This window comes from Coloeus monedula (genome assembly GCF_965178545.1).
Source record: "Coloeus monedula genome assembly, chromosome: 25".
Classification (NCBI taxonomy): Eukaryota; Metazoa; Chordata; class Aves; order Passeriformes; family Corvidae; genus Coloeus; species Coloeus monedula.
This window is the reverse complement of record NC_138805.1, coordinates 5701503-5716377: the sequence shown is the minus strand read 5'-3', so window position 1 is coordinate 5716377 and position 14875 is coordinate 5701503. Positions and strand designations below refer to the sequence as shown.

The following is a 14875-nucleotide window of genomic DNA, read 5'->3' as shown; positions in this document are numbered from 1 at the left end:
GGTGCAGGGGGGCTCTGCTGCCTGACCAGAGTCCGGAGGGGAAGCAGGACAGCCGGGAGAGAAGGCACGGGAGTGTCCCAGCAGCCCCGCTCAGCAAACCCTCACTGCACACACAGCCCTTTCCCACCCACCCTGGGCAGGCAAAGCCCGCTCTGCTCTGCTGCTACAGCTCCCACGACCCTACAAAGGCCCTGTGCGAGCCCCGACCCTCCCAAATCCAGCTCCGGGGGCTGGTTCCTCCCGAATCCCGTCCCGCGGCTGCCTGCGGGAAAAGAGAGCAGGGTGTCAACGAGAACCAAGGAGCGCAGCGCGGCGCTGCAGTCTCCCGGCAGCGGTGGGAGGTGGAGGGTCCCGGCTCCCTCCGCACCTGGAGGTGTCAAACATCTAAAGATAGAGCGCGACAGCGGGGATAGCGCCCAGCACCCAGAGACAGAGCGGGAGCAGCGCCAGCGCCGGCCCAGACGCTGCCCCGGCGGCCCGGGAGGGGTTGCCGGGCTCCCCCCGGCCAGCGCTGAGCGTCACCCGGCTGCTCACCCGTGGCCAGGGGACACACGTGGGGGACCCCACTGCCCGCGGGCTCTTGTCCTGAACCCCTCCGTCCCCATCCTGCTGCCAAGGGACCCCTTTTTTGTCCCGTTTGGCTTTGTTCCCGCCTGCAGCCAGCGGGGCTGGTGGGTGCCCATGCGAGGCTGCACAAGGGTGCAGGGGCTCCCAGGCCCTGGGCCAGGCAGACTTTGGCACACTTGGACATCACACGCTTAGGCAGGAGGTAAAACGAAGATAGGGTCAGGGAAGACTCCCTGAGTTTTATTATCTACAGAAAAATAACGTGACGGCTCCTGCTGCATCTCCCCCCTGGAGATCCTTATCCTGTGCCAGGATCAAAGCTGGAGCGTGAGGCTGTGCCCACTGTGCCCCTCTCCAGAGACCAGGGGGCAAGGCCCAGGTGTCCCCTGGTTCCCTGCAGACAGCTGGGCTGGGCTGTGCCGCAGCAGTGCCCTGGCACGGAGCACACAGTGACGTGTCACCAGTTCTCAGTCCTCAGAGGGACGAAGCTGTCTTGGACACTCCTGGACAAGGGGCTGCCATCCCACAGCACAGCTATTTCTCCCGCTCTGGAGCCCAGGGAAGTGCCTCCTCTGGCCTGCTGTGGGGTTCCTTGCTCTGCCCATCCCCCTGTGTCCCCTCTGCCATCCATTCCGACGGGATCGCCCTCTTGGCCAGCTGCACGTAGACGCCGTTGTTGTCCCGGCAGTGAGAGGGGTGCTGCAGGGAGCAAGCGACAAGGTGTGAGCCTCACCACGGGTACCAGGGTGGGTTTGGAGGGGGCAGGGGGCACGGGATGCTGGGGTCTGGCATGGGGAGTGAGGCCCTGGATGCCGTGACCCTGGTAACAGGGACAACGATGTGGGGGTCCCACCACGCCTGCTGCAGCTCCTCACCATGGTTATGTACGTGTCCTCAGCTCTCCTTTTCTTCTTTGCTTCCTGCTCAGCCTTGGGTACCTCAGCTCCAGGGATTGAGGAGTAAATTGCTTCCTGCAAAGAGCAGATCGGGGTGTTTGGAACTGAGCAGCCCCAAACACAGAGGGGGTGCCTGACCCCAGTTACAGGGCAAGCAACATGGTTGGAGCTGGCCAGCAAATGGCCCCTCGTGCCTGGGCAGTGTGGGATCCCCTCCTTCAGCCTCCCCAGCCCTGGGCCCACACACCCAATCCCAGTGATCCCTCCAGCCTCAGCTCTCACCTCTGCTTTGTTGTTGCTGCTGCTCTTCCCCATCCTCTCCAGGGCCGTGTTGGTTGCAAACCTCGAGAGAAGGCAGCAGCAGTGTCACCTCCGGCGAGAAGCAACACCCGCTGCTCCTGTCCCTCCCTCCCTCTCCCGGGACACTGGCATCCCTTTGCCCATCCCTTTGTCTCTGCTGCTGGCACAGCCCAGGAGGTCTGGGAGCCGAGGGGACACCGGCCAGGGCAGGGTGACACTAGATGGCAGCAGGAGGCTGCACCCCACAGCTGCGGAGCTGAACCCTCGCACCCGAGAAGGTCAGGGCACAGCAGCGAGAGCAGCGCAGGGGGGGCTGCAGGAGGTGCTTTCTCACCCCCCTAAACCCAGAGCCAGCGCCGGTACCTCTTCCTCACGCAGAGCCCGGCCAGGAACGCCACCACCACGGCCACGCAGCCACAGCCCACCACAGCCGGCCAGAACCCAGAGTCTCTCGGGGGCGCCGCATCCTCGGCGTCTGCTGCTCCTCCTCCTGCCGGGGAGACACCAGGGCAGGGGATGGCACCGCGGGGACCCCGGCCCTGGTGCGGGAGAGCCGTGCGGGCAGCTCCGGGAGCCTGCGGGTGGAGGGAGCAGCCCCGGGGCGCGGCACGCACCTCTGAATACCGCGGGGCTGACGTGCAGCACCGTCCGGCTGCGGAAGATGCTGCTGTTCTGGAGCAGCCGGAGCTCGCACTCGTAGATGCCGCTGTCGTTGACACGCGCGTCCTGCAGCCGGATGGAGCCGTCCCAGCGGGACATGTTCCCCTGCCACTGCACCCGGTTCTTGAAGCGGCCCACGGGGACGCCGTAGTTGCTGTAGTAATAAAACACCATCTCCTCCTGCCAGGGCACAGGTGAAGGATGTCAGGTGCCCTGTCCCCCCTCAATTCACGCTCAGATTCACGCTCTCTCCCTATCCCGTGGATTGTTCTCCTCGCACAGAGCCCGGCGCTCTCTGGGAAGGCTCCAGGATGCAGCAGCCGGAGCGGTGCTTCCCCGGTGCTGCGGGGCCATGCGGACGGGTCCCGCCACCACTCGGGGACTCTTCTTCCCCTCATGGAAACTTCCTCTCCTCATGGCCCGGGGACAGGCGGATGGGCTTCCCCACAGCCTCCCCACAGCTGCCTTGCTCCCCTGCCACCGGCCCCCGTGTCCCCTCCCCGCCACCCCTGTCCTGACCCACCTGAGTGCCAGCTCCTGCCTTGTGCAGCCAGTCCACTTTGTGCAGGGTCCATCCCTTGCTGTCGGGGTCTAGGAAGAGGCACCGCAGCAGCACAGAGTCCCCAGCCCTAGCTTGGAGCTGAGGCTCCATGAACACCCCGGCAGCCCCGCTGCATCGCTCTGCCGGGTACAAGGACAGCAGGATGAGCACAGGGAGGACGGCCAGGTGCAGCCTGCCTGTCCCCATCACTATCTCCTCTCCAGGGAAGCCTGGGGCTCCCGGCCCTGACCAGTCCAGAGGCCAAACCTGTGCCTGACCCCTGCTCGTGGTGTGCCTGGGATGTGGGGCAGCACATCCTCCCGCTGCCACACCAAGGGCTGCTGCCGTGTGATCCAGCCGAAAGGAGGCTGGGATGCACAACCCTTGCCCTGCACGCCTCGGAGCCAAAGTCTGCAGCTCCTGCAGGGCTGTGCCTGTGAGTCACTGGCTGGGAGAACCTGTGCTGCTCTCATCTGTACCAGGCCAGGGGCAATTCAAGCGCTTCACATGAAATGCTTCAGTTCCTCCCTCACTGCCCATTTGGCTTCCTTCCCCTTTGCTCACAGGCTCCAGACCTGGGCTTGTACTTGTCTGGCCACGTAAACACAGCTTGGGGTTTCTAGAGAAGCTGGACAGTGGGAAAAAAAAGCAAACCAGGGGAACATCAAAGAGCAGAGAGCTGACAACCAGCATGAAGCAGCTGCTGCTTGCTGGCTGCAGAGTGTGTGGCAGGAAGGGGATTAAAGGTCTTCTCCGAACTAAACGATTCTCTGAAATGAGTGGGGCAGAAAATGTCACTGGGGCTTGTCAGCAGGAACCCCACCTGCCTCAGAGCCTGCAGTGAGCTGCAAGGGGAGGCTGAGGCTCTGGCTGTTGTTTGCTGAGAGCTGGCTGAGCTGATTCAGCGGGAGCTGCTCAGACAGGTAGGCTCGTCCTCATGGCTGGGCTACTCTGCTCAGCCTGTCCACAACCACCGAGGGCTGGGCCCTGGCCAAGCACCAAGTGTTTGTCTGAAGCCCTGTAAATAATGAATGCAAAGTGCTGCAGCTTCCCAAACAAGTTCTGTTGGTCTTGACCAGCTGAGGAGCTGAAAATGACAAATATTTGCCAGCGGAGAGGACCAAGGGAGCTGCTTGCCTTGAGCAGAGCCAAAATCAATACCTTGGAAACCTCTCCCTGTATTTAGACTTGGCGAAGCAGTTCTGCTTCTTTCAAAGCCTTGGAGCCTAAACACAGGACACATCCAGGGATGCCAGTGCAGTTTGCAGCCTATATAGGGGAGGTCTGTGGGAAGGGGAGATGAGCACACGCAGGGCCAGAGGAGGGACGGGCACCCAGGAGAGGAGCAGCCCCAAGGGGTTCTCACCACAGAAGGAGAGGCACTGATGGGTCTCACAGCAAAGGCAGAGGGGAAAGCAAAGTGAGATAAAACTTAGTGCTCACCCAGCCATGTCAGCAGCAGGGTCAGGCTCAGCAACATCTTCTCACTCTGAAAAGAAGAGCAGAGGTGACACATGCTCCAGTGTCCCCTGGGGCAGGACACCAAGGACTGGCAACAGGCTCAAGGTCAGAGGAAGACTGTGATGTGCAGCCTCTGAGGCTGGGAGGCTGAAAGTCAGCGCAGCACAGGGGGCAGGGAGCAGGGCTCTGGTTTGTGAGACCGCGCTGAGCCGGGAGAGGAAGAGCGAGCGTGGGGGAGAGGGCTCAGCCTAAACCCCTTCGTGTTTTCTCCTAAGTCGCGAATCTTTCCGGTAGTTTGGGGGTCGAGCCTCTGACATCTGAGCTGAGATGTTCGCAGGTGCCAACTCTGCTCCCAAAGCAATCGGAGGTTTTTAATATGACAGAATCAGAGAAGCTTGATCCTAAAACACAGACCCCCTACTCCAGAACTAAATCCTTGCCCCTGGGTGCTGCACACGGTGAGAGGTTCTGCTGGAGCAGTGCCACACTTGGTCCCTGGATTCAGCTTGACCTGCTCCACATCTCTCAGAATAAAGCTGACATCTCCTTCCTGCACATCACAGATCTCTCCTGCAGCCCAGGGAAGGACTGGCTGTCATCACTGGGAATGTGCCAGCCAGTGTCCAAAGGAAGGCAAGAGGCAGCACCCTGCTGCCCTGTCCCTGCTCCACGCACCCCAGCTGTGGCCATTCCAAACTTATTTAAGGGTAAAAAGTTACTGAGAGCAGCTCTCCTGCCCCACATGAAGCTGGAATTGAGGCTGCCATTACCAGCACATATTTTCCAATACTGCAGAAATGAAATAGAAATAGAAAGACAAGAGCTGAATCATCTCTGGCATCTTGGTGGCTTCTCTCTCTTTGCTCCATCATGCAAGCAAAAGGATCTAAAGGTCAGCCACAGTCAGGGATTCCAGGCCCAGAATCAGCTGCTCGGGACCCTTGGATCAGTTCTAGGCTGAGAAAGTCACTACAGCTTTGTACCTTCATCACCCTGCCCTTTCCACAAACAAAATATCCTGAGAAGTGGCAGCAAACCTTCTGGAATCCTCTCCCACCTGCCTCTGAAAACACAGGAGCCCTCTGGGGCTGGGTTTTTGCGTGGTTGGCTGTGCTCTGTGCAGCTCTGCCGTGACACACTTTGCTACACAGCCCATGCTGGTGCACACCCGACCTACAAACACAACTCCTGCCCAGCCCCAGGGCCCTCAGCACGGCCAGCACAGCTCAGGGCAGCAGACACAGCATCCTGCTTTCCCAGAGACACTGCCAAAACCTGCAGAGCTCCACCCTCCCAGGACCACCCCTGTGCAGCAGCCAAAATAGCAGCCAGCTCCACAAACAGTCCTCAGCTGCAGAAAGCTGAGGTTTGTATGCCCAGAACCTCCAAAAAGTCCCTGCAGCTGAGCTGCTGAGGCTCTGGTCTTTATGTGCCACCGAGTCCTTGCTGGATTTATTGCCCTGTTTTCGAGAAGGATTTCTGGGGACGCATTTTGCAGGGTCTCCCCCTGTGCCACACAGCAGTGGGAGGGTGCTGGGAGGCACCAGCTGGAGCCAGCACCCACTCACCAGCTGTGCTGCGTGTGCCAGTGCTGACACATCCAAATCGCCTCTCCCAAAGAGATCGGGGGAGAAAGGGCACGGACACTGCGTGGCCTTCACATCTCCCTGCTTTTGCACGTGGCATCTGAGTCGCCAGCACTTCTGCTCCCCTGGTTCTCTTCCTGGGAAAAACAAATGAAAAAGCATCCAGAAATAAATATTACAGCAAAAAATACTCACCTAGTGTGGCCTGGGGAAGCCAGCTTGTCTAGCATGAAGGCTTCTTCAGCGACTGATTCAGAGTAGCTGAATCAGTTGCTAAATCATCCCGAGGTCGCATATGCAAGACCTTTCTTGGCAGTTCCTTCTTTAAGGTTGAGTCTGGTGGTCATTTTCACACGCAAGAGAAAGCGGAACAGCAAATTAGGATGTGCACCAGAGAGGAGAAACCAACTGCAGGTGCACCTGCCTGAGAGGGGCGATGGGGCAGCTTCAGGAGGCGCCTCACAGGCACAGCTGTGCCTCAGGCCCAGCGGGGCAGACTGGCCTGACCAGTCACGATGACCAGTCCAGGACACAGAGGTTGCTGGCCCACACCCTGTGCTCCCTCCTGCTTTGTTTTTTGGGGCTCAGAGCTGGTTGGAGAGCTGTCACTGCTGCACGCTGGATCTTGTCCCAGTGAGGCAGCAGCAACACTGAGTGCTGGGGCTGTGCCTTCCTCCTGCTGCTGCCAGACCCCTCAAGGGGCTGAAGGGCCCCTGGGCCTGCCTGGCACAGCAGGGGCAGCTGCTTCCTTCAGAAACACACAGCAGCCACTGATTTTCATCACTGCTTCCCCTCCTGGCCACTTTGAAAGGCCATTTTCACCCTTCCTCTTTCCTTGAAACACCAGAGCAGCTCCTGTTCTCCATTCCAGTAGCACCCTGTTCTGCATGGTGCACCGAGAAATTTCCATGTGGGCGGCAGAGGAAGAGAAAGCTCAGCACCATTCACAGCTCCAAGGTGGCAGCTCAGCTTTGCACCAGGGAGCTTTGCCCAGGATCCAGCACACTCATGGCCAAGGAGGCAGAGCTGAAATCCAACATTTTGCAGCAAAAAAGAGCCTTTGGTTTTCACAGAGAAGTCATGTGGGTGTGAGTGCTGAGAGGGGAACAGCAAAGCCACTTCCTGCAGGCTGCACAATCCCCCCAAAAGCCTTTCCCAGGAATGTTTTGGCTGACAGAGGTGTTGTGTCACCAGGGAGCACAGACATTTTAAATATTGCTTTATAGTAGACAGGAGAAAATTTTATTTCTTTATCTGGAGGCACAGATCTACAGCTGACCTACTTCTCAGTGGGAGCTTCACCACACCTGAAACCTGCAGCCAGCCCAGAGCTGCTGAGGGGGGACCTGGTACCTGTCCCCTTTTGGGTTAAATCTGCTCCCTAAAAACCTTCACCCATCATCACATGACAATTTTTACACCTCAGGATGGCAGTTTTATGAGTTCAGCTCTATTTAGCCAAATAAAGAGACCCACAGCCCAGAATGAAATAATGCAATTTATTGGTAATTGCACAGCAAAATCAACAGCAAATCTGTAGCACATCTGTAAAAGGAGAATATTTGACTGATACAGAAAGAAAGCAGCTTTTTAGGGGTTGAGTGAGTGAATTCCTCTGCTCTCTACTATTCATTGTTGGACAAGGCTGGTGAAAGAGGAAATGCCCTTCCTCGAGGGGAAGTAATGCTGCACAATTAAACATTTCCATAAAATGGGTCCTAGAAGAAGGGAGGAAGAAAACAACTACTGCAAACAGAACATTCCTTTGGGCAGTGCTTGAGTCCATGGCTGAGGTAGATGGGGTTGTGTGTCCCCAGAAACAGAGTCCCCATTGGCATTTCTGATTTAAAAAAGAAGAAAAAAAAAAAGCTTTCTATGAATTGTGCTTCACTTCTACAAGTAGAAGGAGAGGTACCCAGTGATGCAGCTGAATAAACCAAAAAATACTTCAAAAGCAGTAGGTTCTCTTCACTCCAAGACAGAGGATGCCAGATACCATCATCAAACTGGTTTGAGTCAGTATGTTCCACAAAAACTGAGAATAAACCTTATCAGTGCCCAAAGGCGAGCAGCCCAGAGAGCTGGAGCAGCCTTTACTTCAAGAAGTTGGGTTTCCAGGGCTCAGGAGAGGAGGAATGTCACCAAAAAAAAAAAAATCAAACCAATAAACAAAACAATTTGCAGGTAAACCAAGGCACGCTGGCACTGTGGGCACTGAGGCTTCTGTAGGCCCCGCAGATCTGAGGGCAAGAGAGTTTCTTCTCCCCAATGTATTAGAAAGATTTTTTTAAAAAAATCATTATTTTGTGCTTAAATAGAAGTGAATTATCCCATCAGCATTATTCTTCCAATCCACAGAGAGCAGAGCACGTCCTTCAACCTGCACTGGTTATCCAGCAGCCTCTGGAAGGATCTAACCACAGTTTTCAGTGCTGTAATTTTAGTATTTTTCCACAGCTTCAGTCTTCCATCAGTATGGATCTTCCTCATCCGTGTCCTGAACAGGGAACATGGAGAGAGAAACTATGTGTGAAGACATGAATGAAGTCATGAGTTCAGCCAAATGCTGAGCCTGGCTGGGCTGCTGGCAAGAGCCTAAACGCTTCCCAGAAATGCTGCTGTGTTTGAACAAGCCTGAGGACTTGCAAAAACACTGCTATAAATATAAATATAAGCACTAAATCTGTTTGAGCTCTCCCAGACACAATGACCATGGCATAACCCACAAGTGAAATGTGTTTCAAGAGAAGCAGCAGCTAAAGATGAACCAGAAAGCGCAGCACGACCCTGCAGAGACAGTCCTGAGCAGCACAAATTATTGTTTCTCAGCCCTGACAGACACCCCATCACTGCTCTAACCACAGCACTCATCTGATGGTGTCCCCACAAGCAGTTCTGCAGCTCTGAGCTGGAAACTCACCCAAACACCTCAGCTCTACAAGGGAAATCTCACTGACACCCCAGACTTTTTGAGCCTAAAGAGATTTTCCATTGGCTTTGCAATTTTAATTGCTTGGTCACATATGAAGCCTGAAAAAGCACATTAGAGACACCTCAAAAATGCAGAATCATTAAAGTGAGTGGGGCAGCATTCTCAGAGACACGATCAGATAAATAGTGCAGTATCAGACAGCAAAGGATCACACCTGACAAAATACTCTACATGAAAGCAGCAGGATTTTATCGTTCCAATTTGACTCCTCCCAAAGGATGAGAGGACATTTTTCAACTTTTAAGATCTCCCATTTCCTGACAGCATTTCCCTCACCAAACTGGGGCTCCATCCTTTCCCATCTCCCCACCTGGCGTTTCCCTGATTCCCAGAACATCACCTGGAACAGCCTTTCCACCTCCCAAGGCAACTCTGCCTTTGGCACAAAGCATTTCCTGCTTCTTGCACCTCTCCAAAGCCTTGTTCCCAACACTGCAGCTCTGTACCTGCTGTGTCTAATGCAGAACTGTAAATATTTTATGTTCAACTTACGTAATTGCCTGTTTTTCATCCCCGATCTAATAGAAACCATCAGCACACGCCTGTCTGAAGGCTTGGGCATTTAGGACATTTTAAATCACTAGCATTAGAAGAGCAACACATATTTAAATCCTCCTTAACACACGTCCTGACTGCGTCCATGAGATTCAAAGGTGCCCCTGAGGTAAATCTGCTCTGCAGGACACGGTGGAAGAATGAAAGCCCTCTCAAAGCAGGCATTACTCTGGAATGTGCCATGCTTGTGGTTGCTGATTCCAGCACACAGGACTCACACAAAACAAGGGCAGCAGATGGCAAAGACACTCAGGAGCTGGAGCACAAGGCACCTGATTAACAGGAGCTGCTGGTGGGGTGGGAAGGGAAGGAGCAGAATTAGAAGGCAACCACCACTTCAGAGAGCACAACAAACAAAAAGCAGAAACAAACAAACAAACCACAAGGGTTTAGCAATGTTCTGTCATAATGAAAACGAGGTGAAAGGAGGAAGATCTCCACCACCTCTGCAGAAACACAGTGGGCTGGGGGGTGACTGCCTGCCTGCCTTCCCCACTGCAGCACTGCCAACCCCAAACTGCTCACACAGAGCTCCTAAAGAAACCTCACAGCAGCTGGCACTTCAGCCCTGATTTTTCTTCTTAAAATGACAGCTTTGATTCCAATCAAGTCAAATGAGAAATCAATTTGATGGATGTCATGACAGCTTCCCCACCACTACAACCAGCAGTTCTCAGTCCCTATAGCTGGGAAGCTCCCAGGAGCCATTTGGGACACACCTTGGACACCCAGAGATGTTATGACACTTTACCTGCTGCTCCTAGCACCTTCTTTGAGCACCCAAGTTGGCAAAACCTCTGTGAAAACACCAACTTTCACTTACCACACAGTTCAGGCACCACTCCCTGAGTTTTCCCCCGCAGCCGGCTGTGTCTGTGTGCTCAGGCCTGCAGGAAAAGCACGGCATCAGGTTGGACTTTTCCCCCCTAGACATTCCAGTATCTCCTCTGGACTGTGAATTCTGGTTACACCACATGGAACTGAAGGTTTTTCATTGTGAGGAAAAGCCTTTGACTCCACACAGCAAAGCCAAAAGGACTGAAAGCTGCCAGGTGCCTCCTTTTGAAGGCAGATATTTCACTTAAGTGCCACAAAGATTAAAACAAAAGTTGCTTTTTGGCTGGCAAATCTTATACCACCAATCAAAAGATTAAAAGACTGCAGTAAAAAAAAAAAAAAAATCATTCTGCAAGGAATTGAGCAGAAGGGAATTCAGTCTCCAAGGCTCCTTCAGTATGTGGCATCTCTGCTCAGGCCACCACAGGTAGCATTATTGGGTTTATTTTGTTGTTTTGGCGACTCCAGTACAAAATGCAACACACAAAGCTCACCATGCAAAACATTGTGCTGACTCAGGCTAAAATAAACCTCATTACAGAAGTGAAGTAGTGTCTGACCCTAAACTGCTGCAGTTCCACGGCATTCCTCACGCGAACGACAGGAAAAGGGGACGTGCACTCACTCGGTTTATGCTCCAGCACAGGAATTTCCCAAAGCTTTCCCACTGCTGGGTGAGAAGCAGATACCAGTGACTGAACCACAGACAGTTTGTGCTGCAGGACAGTGGGGAAATCATCCCTCGTGCCTGCGCCAACACCCTGAAGTGGAAATACAGGCTCCAGCCTGCAGCCAGGACTTACTCATCAGACACTTCGATGGAGGATTTCTTGTAGCCACATTTTCCTTTCTCCTTCATCACCCGGAATTTCCTCCCCATCCTCACCAGCAGCAGAATGACCACGAGGATGGAAGGGAGAAACACCAGGATGGAGAGCAGAGCTGCTGAGGTCAGCTGGAAGGCCAGGCCTGAAAAACAGTGAGACACAGCTTGGCTGAGCCTCTGGCACAAAAGCCCACCCAGAGCACAGCTTGGTGGCCCTTTCACATGAAACACAGGGCTGGCAGACTGGAAACAGCCTGTCCCCACATCTGGGGGGCTCCCGTGCCCACACCCAGCCCAGCCAGGCGCCTCCACTGCAGAGGAAGGCAGGGCACGACACAGTTTTATCAGCACGGCTGAGCTGGGAATTTGGGGCAGGGCTGGCACGCAGGGCAGATGAGGAAATTATTACTGACAATCAGCGCTTGTGATGTGGAGATTATTTTTAGGCCAGCGTTTCCTCAATGTTTAACTTGTTCTGCCACAATTTGCGGAGGCTGAAACTTCTGAACAAAGGGACGCTTTTGATTCCTGTTATCACCACAGCTTCCCCTGTCCCTTCCTGCCCCAAATCAGTTCAGTAGCTCTCAAAGTACTGAGCTCAGAGAGCGGGGCTGAGGTAACCCCTGCTGAAACTCCAGCAAGGAACTCCAGGGAGCATTTCCCACATGATGCTCAGGATTCCAAGATCCCAGAAAGCAACTGTAGCACATAGGTGAGGCCAAATTCTGGGCAGGGAGCCTTACCCCGCTCTGTAACCACCAGCACTGTCTGGGGAATGTTGTGATAAACGTCCGGAGGGTTTTTCACACTGCAGATGAACGTCCCGTTGTCACTGAGCACTGGGCTTTGGATAGCGATGGAAGCATCACCGTTAGCAACATTCCCAACCCAGGATATCCTGTCTTTGAACTTCCCCGCTGTTGTGGGGTGTGGAACAGACTGATAATGAAAAACCTGCAAGGAGGGAAAGGCAATAATTGTGGCAATAAAACACTCACCCGGGAAAGCAGAGTGAACTGCTTGTTGCATTGCAAAAATAAAGGAATAATGACACACTAAGAAGCCAGGCAGGATATTTCCTATATAAGAGAAATAAAGCTACCAATCAAATCATTCTGTGCAGCGCACAACGCAGCACTTGTGGCAAACCGACAAATTTATCTACTTTATCATTATTGTTCTATTTTGTCTTTACATAGAACACTTTTTCACCCAGAGAACACCAAAGGAATTTTACAGGGGAAGGAAGGCAACAACGAGACTCCCAAACCACAAAGCGAGGCAGCAGCCCAGCAAAGCAAACAGAAAATTCAGATTTTCAGCATGCCCAGAGGCCTGGCCCTGTTCCACCTACTGTCTCCATCTGGCCCCCAGCAAGGGGACGGTAGGTCCAGTCCACCAGCAGGCTCTCCGTGATGGGGGAGCTGGATTTGAAGGAGCATTTCAGCAGCACTTGCTCACCCACAAAAGCTCGGACTTTAGGACTGGCTTTAATTTCCAGGGAAAGAACACTGCAGACATCTGATGGAACAGGCACAAAAGGCAGGGATTAATTTCTTGTTACTTGTGAGGTGCAAAATTGTCCCAGAAATACCGACACGTGTGCAGGTCAACCAAAATTCAAAGACTAACGCACAGCAGGGCCTCCCTCCCCCACACTGAAATTTGAAGGAAAGCAGCAAACTTCCCTGACCTATTCTCCGTGGGGCTGGAACGGGCTCCAAATAAAGTACCTGGGAAGTACCAGCACAGCTGTTCAGGTGTGGAGACCAAGAGCCGAGAAATGGAATCAGCTGCGTCTCTGACGAGTCGCAAAGCCCCAGCTTTGGGTACTTTAATGCAATTCTGCTCTGTGTTTCTTGCCACAGCGCCTGAATTTCACACGCACCGTGTCAAAAGTCTCCCCACAGCACCAAGGGCTCTCAGTTCTTGTTTCCAGCGTGTGCAGCCACTTCTGCCCCGTTCAGCTGCCGCGATGCTCCGGCCCTTCCCGAGGCTCCCACCGCTCCCGGGAAGAACTTTGTCCGAGCCTCCCACCGCTCCCGGCCGGCCCTTCCCAGGCTTCCCACCTCCTCCAAAGTGCCCACGGCCCCGGGACCATCCACCGCCCCGGGACCATCCACCGCCCCCAGAGCCGCAGCCCGAGCGCTCCCGGCCCGGTTCCCACGCGGGACCCTCCGGAGCACCGCGGGCACCGCCGCTCCCGTCCCGTCCCGTCCATCCCGTCCATCCCATCCCATCCCATCCCGCCCCCCGCAGCCCCCCGTTACCGAGCAGCAGCGGGAGGAGGAGGAGGAGGAGGAGGAGGCGGCCGCCGGCCCCCGCCGCCCCTCGGCGCCGCATCCCGGCCGGGCTCAGCCCCGGAACATGGCGCTCACCTGGCGCAGGTGAGGGCGGGGCAGCCCCGAAATGGCCGCGGCGCTGGGGACGCCTTGGGACGGCCGCGCAGCCGGCCCGGGGCCAGCGGAGGGGCCGGCGTGGCCACCGCGGTTGTCCCCAAATCCCCGAGCGGTTCCTGTCACCGCCAGCCCGCTCCCTGCGCTTTTTTTTTTTTTTTTTTTTTTAGGTGCTGCCGCAAAACAAGGAATGTGTCAGGATATCTTAAGTCAGGATGTTCCTCGCTGTGAGATCTTTGTAGATTTTCAAGCGCAATCAGCAAAAAAAGGGAGACCTAATCAGGGGAACAGGCAGCAGCTGCATCCCTTAGCCAAGGACATCCTGGAACTGACACGTTTTGAGGATGTATTAAATCAAGATGTTGATGTGTGTCTATGTGTACATGGCTAACTGGGCAAAACACCCAAGGTTTATATATCCCAGAGCTGAACTATCTTGGTTATAATAATAAAAATCACACCTACAGGTCAGAAAGACCCTGGCCAGGTGAAGACCCTTCCCCTGAGCAGGGGTAGAAGTTGGCTGGGGTGACGTAACTTGTACGGGAATTAATAACCCAGCGTGAGAGAGGGGCTGTACTCGGAAAGTTATTAACGCTGAATTTCTGTGTATAAATAATGGCATGAAAAGTCTGCTGGGGGGTGCTGGGTTTGTGAGACACCACTGAGCACCCAGGCCTGGGCTCCTCTGAAATAATAATCAACATCTCCATGAAGTATTTCACTATTGGTTTGTTGCACACCAGGTAACAAATCCAATTTTGGGGACAAACAGTCCAAATCTGCTCATCTGAGGTGTCAGGGACTCCCAGGTCACAGCCCCCCTCCACACCAGCATAGCTCTCAGCAAGGTGCCTTTATTTACAACACAGGTGAGAGAAAATGAAAACAAACAGCCAGGAACAGCCCGGGAATGTGCAGGCACAACACAGGTTGTAAAGCCATAAAGACGCCCTACAAACAAACCGGTCAAGGCTTTGATTTGGGGCTGGGTAAATACTGTAATGGGATTGATTTGGGGCTGGTTAGACGCCGTTATAGCTCCGTGGGTTCCAGTTTTGGGGGCTGGAACTAAGGGGAACAGAGGGGAGCACCGGGATAACGAGCGTGGGAATGTGAACAGGAGGGGGAGCTGCTGAATCCAGGCAGAAAACTCCTCAGCCCCCAGAGCCTCCCAGAGCTGCAAGAGATGGGTGTGAAAACCACCCCGGCTGGTGAACGCTGTCCCTAACAAACAGCACACATTGCCCAGCTCTAA

The 14875-nt window shown here is 54.5% G+C and overlaps 1 protein-coding gene across 1 annotated transcript; it reads right to left on the bottom strand.

Annotated features, from left to right (window-relative positions):
- Positions 1-8481: 8481 nt before the first annotated feature.
- On the bottom strand, positions 8482-13564 carry LOC309582004 (myelin protein zero-like protein 3; the record flags this gene model as incomplete). The annotated part of the gene is made up of 6 exons (XM_082296958.1): positions 8482-8508; positions 10382-10445; positions 11199-11364; positions 11965-12175; positions 12576-12742; positions 13492-13564. The coding sequence occupies 6 exons, from the start codon at positions 13562-13564 to the stop codon at positions 8482-8484; spliced, it is 708 nt and encodes a 235-aa protein (XP_082153084.1).
- Positions 13565-14875: the final 1311 nt, after the last annotated feature.